This window comes from Sinocyclocheilus rhinocerous, unplaced genomic scaffold (genome assembly GCF_001515625.1).
Source record: "Sinocyclocheilus rhinocerous isolate Xijiao unplaced genomic scaffold, SAMN03320098_v1.1 scaffold153, whole genome shotgun sequence".
NCBI classification, from domain to species: Eukaryota; Metazoa; Chordata; class Actinopteri; order Cypriniformes; family Cyprinidae; genus Sinocyclocheilus; species Sinocyclocheilus rhinocerous.
The window spans coordinates 4321299-4327979 of record NW_015660878.1 but is presented as its reverse complement, the minus strand read 5'-3'; the positions used below and the strand labels follow the sequence as shown (position 1 = coordinate 4327979).

General features: G+C 37.4%; 1 protein-coding gene across 1 annotated transcript in view; it reads left to right on the top strand.

Moving 5' to 3' along the window:
• The window catches only part of anks1b (ankyrin repeat and sterile alpha motif domain containing 1B), a 183630-nt gene that overhangs the window by 58132 nt on the left and 118817 nt on the right, over positions 1-6681 (top strand). The window contains exons 5-6 of the mRNA XM_016534846.1: positions 5529-5604; positions 6372-6473. Of these exons, the coding sequence (XP_016390332.1) occupies positions 5529-5604; positions 6372-6473 (178 nt within the window). The remainder of the gene's footprint in view (positions 1-5528; positions 5605-6371; positions 6474-6681) is intronic.

Here is a 6681-nt window from a genome sequence, read left to right as displayed (position 1 = left end):
AAGCATCCTAGGTGTATGACTTTCTTCTTTCAGACGAATCCAGTCGGAGTTATATTAAAAATTGTCCTGGCTATTCCAAGTTCTATCATTGCAGTCAGCGGGTGTTGCAGTTGAACAGTCCACAAGTCGTCAAATAAAGTGCGCGCATCCATAATAAAACTGCGAATGCATGCGTTTTTGTAAGAAAAATATCCATATTTCAAACGTAATAAACTCTTTTCTTTCACTTACGGTGAAGTACGCGGAAGCCGTTCCGGCGGATGACGCAGCGCGGATGACGCAGCACGTATGCGCAGCGCGCGCGCCTCTGAGATATGCTAGTCTTGCGAGTTTGTTTATAGGAGCAAAGGAAGCAAAGTTTCCTTACTTTAGCAAAGGAAAACCAGTCTCCTCTTGGTTTATATCGAAATCCTCCGACATTTTTCTTTGCAAATCCTCGGTTTGTACTTCTAATTCGTGACCGGCGTTTTGTTTTGTTCTCTCTCCGCATTCGTCACAAATCACGCAACGTCGACGTCTTACATCATCCGCCGGAACGGCTTCCGCGTATGACAGATAACGGAAGTGAGAGAAAAGTGTTTATTACGTTTGAAATATAAATATTTTTCTTACATCGAGGGTGAGTAAAACACAAGCTAATTTTCATTTTTGGGTGAACTAACCCTTTAATGTAAGGGTCTGCATTAACATAGTTTGAGCATGTGTGCGTTAGTGGGTCAAGCTTAATTTGAATACAAGAAAAATGTCACAAACAGAGTGGAAAAGTGCAAGGTTTCCAAAATTAATAAATATAATATAATGTATAGGTTGAAACAGTTTAATTTGGCTCGCCGGTCGAATGTAATTGGTGTTGCCTGATATCAAGAGACGTAATCCCCCAATCAGAGCATTACATTAGTGCAATACGGAAATATATGCTAAAATATAAGTGATTTTATTATTTTTCTCAACTTGGCAACCATATGCAAATACTCTGTCTCTACTCTGGAAAAAAAGCGATGACTTTCTGAAAACACCAGAAAGCTTGCATTTTTGCGATCTCCAGTTTGATATTCCATTCACAGAGAAGTGTAATAAATCTAGTCTGTGTTTATTCACAGGCCCAGGAGTGAGAGAGAGAGTGTGTATATATGAATTACCTCCATCTGTGCCACCATGTTTCACTATTAACAGTGAAACTGTGAGTTTAATTACTTTGAAAACAGTGATGTTATCAACGCATTGCTGAGAAAGATAATGTAGCTCTTAAGTGGTGAAGCTATTTAATTGATACAAATTGTGGGGCAGCATTGTGCTTCACTGAAGACAGCACGTTACTTTAGAACACTTCTAATTTTTAAATAATTTTGTTTCTTGAATGTAGAGAGTGTTTAATTTGTGTAATGATAACCTACCAGCAATCTAAATAAAGGGGTCCTATTATGGTCTTGATTTGGTTTTAGTGGTGTATTAGAATAGGTTTTCATGTTTGATTGTTCCTAAAATTAAAATTTTTTTTTACATAGAATATCATGGCCTAAAATACAAGAAGCAAAAATCAGAATTTTGTACCTAGTGGGGACGTATCCAATGGTCACATGAAACCTATACCATTACCTGTATCGTTATACAGAGTTACAGTAATGGAAGCCCTCCATAATGCAGAGATCAACTGCCTGCTCTGCATGGTTTGCAGTTTATAATAACAGCTGTTATACTAAATTTGTGTAAAACACTAGTTTTGTGGCCTTTGTAGTGTGATACATATCATGACGTTGTTGATACACAGCCCTACTAAAATCCACACAGAACCCTTTAATAACCGCATATCAAAACTAGTTATGTTTTTAAAATGATTTCCTTTAGTCTGCTGCTTTTTACACTCTACAATGCCATTAGACATTGGAGTAAGGAATAATCTTAGTATGAAAGCCGTTATATTACTGAGAAGTCCTAACTAATATAGCTTCAAAGCTTTGAGTGTTTTCTTGTTAGTATGGGATGTGTTTGTCTTATATGTCAGACTAAAAAGCTGTTTGTATGGAAACTGTCTTTTTAGGCATTGTGTGTGTGTGTGTGATGGAACGCTGGAGGATTGTCTGCGTTTGAATGGTTCTGTGTGTGAGAGAGAATGATCAGAGGAAGCTTTGATCTCAGAAAGCATGGATTCCCCATCCTCTGTCTCTAGGAGAGATACAGCATTATTTGAACACACACATATTTTAAACCTGTATAGTTACAATGCGACAAAGTGCCCTAACCAAACGTGCTCCAATTGGTCTGTCCACTGTGAATGAGAACAAATTTGTTGATTTATATTTAATATATAGTTATGATAAGCTGAATTTTGCACCAATGAAATAAAAGACAGAATTATTCCCAAGAATATGGTATGGAATGTCGGATCACGTGACTCTGCTGTTAGAATATTCCATCTCAAGTAAGTGCGTCTTTTCTGATGCATCTCTCTAGCCTTCCATCTTCTTTCCTCCTCTGAGAAAGACACTCTGTCAATGCTTAACTTACAAGAACATTCAGTTGCAGTAGAACAGCAAGAAAAAGAGATGAAGGCAATCTGCTCTCCGCTTCTCAATTCCTGGAAGCACAGTGAGAGTGAATCGATTTCCTCCTCCTGGTGACATCAATAGCTAATCGCCATGGGAAACTTGACAGGAAGTGGTCCTCATCCAGAGGAGGGGGTCCCATTTCCCGTCCCGTTGTGGGCGCACTCGCTGCTCATCCTAAACAGTACAGAACTCTGAGTTAAACATATCAGGAGAACAGTGCTCTCTGCAGTCTTCACCTTGTTCATTTGGAACTGAAAGTCTGAAAGTTTGAAAGTCTTTTTAGTCATTCTGGACCATTCAGTGATCTGGACTGGAGTTTAACCTCAGGGTGAAGGATGAATATCTTACCTGCAACTATGTTTGGCCTTAGAGAGTGTGCTTTCTCTGAGTAAGTAATCACAGAGGATATGAGATCTCATTTTGCATGTATGTCTTATAGAAGTTGAAGGTATAACTTTATGTAAGCTTTACTTTTGTATCCTTAGATTCTCTGTATTTAGGGTTGAGATGTTTTTCTGACAGTGTACCAGCACTGACTACACACTTTTCTTATTGTATAACTTCATGTAGTTGTTTGCCTAAATTTTTTGTTTTCGACTTCTCTCTAATAACTGCCAGACTTGCGGGGTGTTCACAGGATGCATTCTTGTGTTAAAGAACATTATGATAAGCTGCAACTGAACGGAACAGAAATGTTGAAATGTTTTTATCCTCTTAAGGCCACACGTACAGAACAAGTTACTGCGTATAAACGCATGACGTGCAGGGTTGTTTATTTGGAAAATAAACAGGTATTAAGATAAATTTTTGAAAATTCACCCAAAAATGAATGTTAGCTGTTAATTTACTCACCCTGAGGCCAGACGTAGGTGACTTTTTTCTTCAGTAGAACAGTAAAGAAGATTTTTAGGTGAAACATTGAGATCTTATGAAGCAAAACAGTCAGTCTGTGCAAGAAAATTAACATTATTTACAACATTATTACCTTTAATCCACAGCCTGGGTAAATGGTCACCTACATCTTGGATGGCCTGACGGTGACATCAAATTAACAGCAAATTTTCATTTTTGGGTAAACTATCCCTTTAACAAGAGCATTTTTAGAACACTTTGTCATCCTCAAGATGCTGCTAAGACACAAACGCAATGGTCAAAGATGTTCATCTATCACGTTTAAAATTAAACAAAGACAAAATAGTGCAATGAAATGCACACCAGACGAGATGCGCAACACTGTCTTTGAAATTCAGTTTTTGAATTTTTAAAACTTTGAATAATTTCCATTAAAATCCATTACATTTGCCCTAAATCATTGTTAAAGTATACATAATGACTGTGTTTTCAAACGTCAAACTCATAATTTCTACTTTGTTCATTCTTGAAGTGAATCTTTGCCTATTTGGTGATAAGATTCACTGTTTTGGACAGCTGCCTTGAACTGAGCGTGACATGTCCGGTGTGCAATACTTGGTGTTTTCTTATGAGGCATGGTGTGAATAGGAATGATGCATTAATAGGACGTACAGTATAGATAAAAAATTGCATGGGGGTGTGAAACCAAAAATTTAACAGGACTGTTTGGTGTAGACATTTGTTGATCAATGAGAACTTCCCAAAAGTTGTTCCATTTTAGAAATGTGCTGTGTCATATACAACATATAATAGTTACTTCCCTACAGGTACTGTTTACAAACAAGGTGACAGCGCCAACTACTGGCCTGCCATACGTAATACAGTGTTTTTGGCCGTTTTCACAGATATGTGTAAACGCAAATTGTTTTGAAAACGTTGTCGTGTATACAGAACTTCCCAAAAGTTGTTCCATTTTAGAAATGTGCTGTGTTCTCACTTGATTTCAAATTGAATTTTTTTTTTTTTTATACCATCAAAGCAGATGTGCATTCCTACCTGCCAAATATTTTTCTAGTGTCTAAGCACCCAAAGTTCCATTGGTGATAAACATAGAAGCTATACAGTAGCCAAAGACGTTCAGAATCAGAAAGAAAAAGGGAGAAATTCTTCCCTACAGGTACTGTTTACAAACAAGGTGACAGCGCCAACTACTGGCCTGCCATACGTAATACAGTGTTTTTGGCCGTTTTCACAGATATGTGTAAACGCAAATTGTTTTGAAAACGTTGTCGTGTATACGTGAAACTTTCTAAAAACGCAAGGGAAAAACTTTTCCGTTTTTGACTACATCCTTGTCGTGTAAACGTAGCCTCAGAGTGTACATTTACTTAAAAAGCACAAACAGAATGTAAGAACGCCTGGTAATGTTACATAGACATAAACTCAGCTCTCTGGAGAGTCTCTGTTGTCCAGGAGCCAGATTAATGCTGTGGCACCATTGCCAGACAAAAACAGTGTCTCAAACTTTTGAGGTAGTTTCTCCCAGACTACCTTGCAGAAGGTAAGTGCTATTTTTTGCAGCAATGTGACATGTGCAGGATTAAGTATCACAGTAGTAAGTCCCTGTAGTACTTGTTTAATGTGTATTGCATCATCACGCAGATCCAGTAGTTCAGGGAGAAGAGCAAGCGCCGGCGCTGTACTCAGGCCTCTGGACTAATGAAGGCCGATGGGGGCTGATTTGATTGGGTATCGTGTGCGGTCTCCCGGTGGCCTATTAAAATGACCACGCTCAACTGTGCAACTCTCTCGCGATCTGTCTCGACTGCCGATCAGTCTCATTTGCCCGTTTCTTTCCCTCTTTCAAGCCGCCGTCAGTCAGCCTCATAAATTCACAGCGCTATTGCCGTTAATTGTAGTACACTGAATAAATGTTTCCAGAGCTAAATTGGGTGTAGTTAAGTACTTCACAGTGAGCGTGATATAAAATACCCTGCCAGTCGCCTCAGTAGACGGCTGATAGACTGCGAGGGCTGCAGTAGTGAAGATGCCATAGTGTATAACTGCCACTTACTTCTTTATGTGAGGCATTAAGCTTAAAATATTGACTTTTAATCATTGTCTCTCTAGACAGAGAAAGGGAGTGCTCTCCACGAAGCCGCTCTCTTCGGAAAGATGGATGTAGTTCAGCTACTGCTTGACTCAGGTATGTCTTTCAGAAGTGCATGTGTGTGTGGGGTTAGGATGAGGATGTTGCATGGCCATGGTTTGTTTAAACTACTTGTGTGACCTGTGGCAGTTCCAGCTGTGGAACAGGAATTGGAGATTGGGGAGCTTCCTGTCATAGGGAAAGGGCGGTGTGATTGTTCTTTCGTGGTTTTATTGTTATGGAAAGTTTTATTCTGGGAAAAATGTTTATTTTTGTGGTTTTTTTCATGTTTTTGAGGGTTTGTGGGAAGGTGTCAGCCCTGATTATTCTATTATATAATTTCCATAAGTCAAAAAAATTTTTTTTAATTAATTTCAACTGTTTTATTTTTGATGCATTTTTTGTGTTTGTATTAATAAATAAAATATTATAGAACACAGTGGAATATTAATTAAATTCAGAACATTCAATATTGATTTTTTTATCTATAATTTTGAGTATTTTTATTTTTGCACATTTAGTGCACAGTTTCTGTTCAGTTTTGTTCTTTTTTTTGTTTTTAACAATAAATTTAAATAAATTAGAAATTTTCAGATAAAGTGTTTTGTGTCATTATAGGCAGATGTAATGGTTGGTTTTATGCTGTTGCATTATCAGAAATAAAATATTCTAAACATATATTATAATATATTATAAATATAAATGTAAATAATATACTGTAGTTATTATACAAAATATACAACATGCAAATTAAAGACATTTATGAACATTTATGTCTAATTAAAGCTAATCTAAAAATGAAAATCAAAAACTTTTTTCCTCAGGGATTGATGCCAACATCAGAGATTGCCAAGGAAGAACTGCTCTAGACATTCTAAGAGAACACCCGTCTCAGAAATCACAACAAATTGCTTCTCTCATACAAGGTAAAGTATTTCCCAGACACGCACACATTTAAACTTTTTTTTTAAAGCAAATAAAGCCATTAAAACACACACAAGCACACTCACACACATGTGCACAAGCTGATGAGGGAGCGTGTTTTTGCTGGAAATCAGAAGGCGGATGCTTGCAGATTGATAAAATTTGTTTCAGGAAGTTTGTGTTAGATTGAGAACAATGGTCGATTAGTGT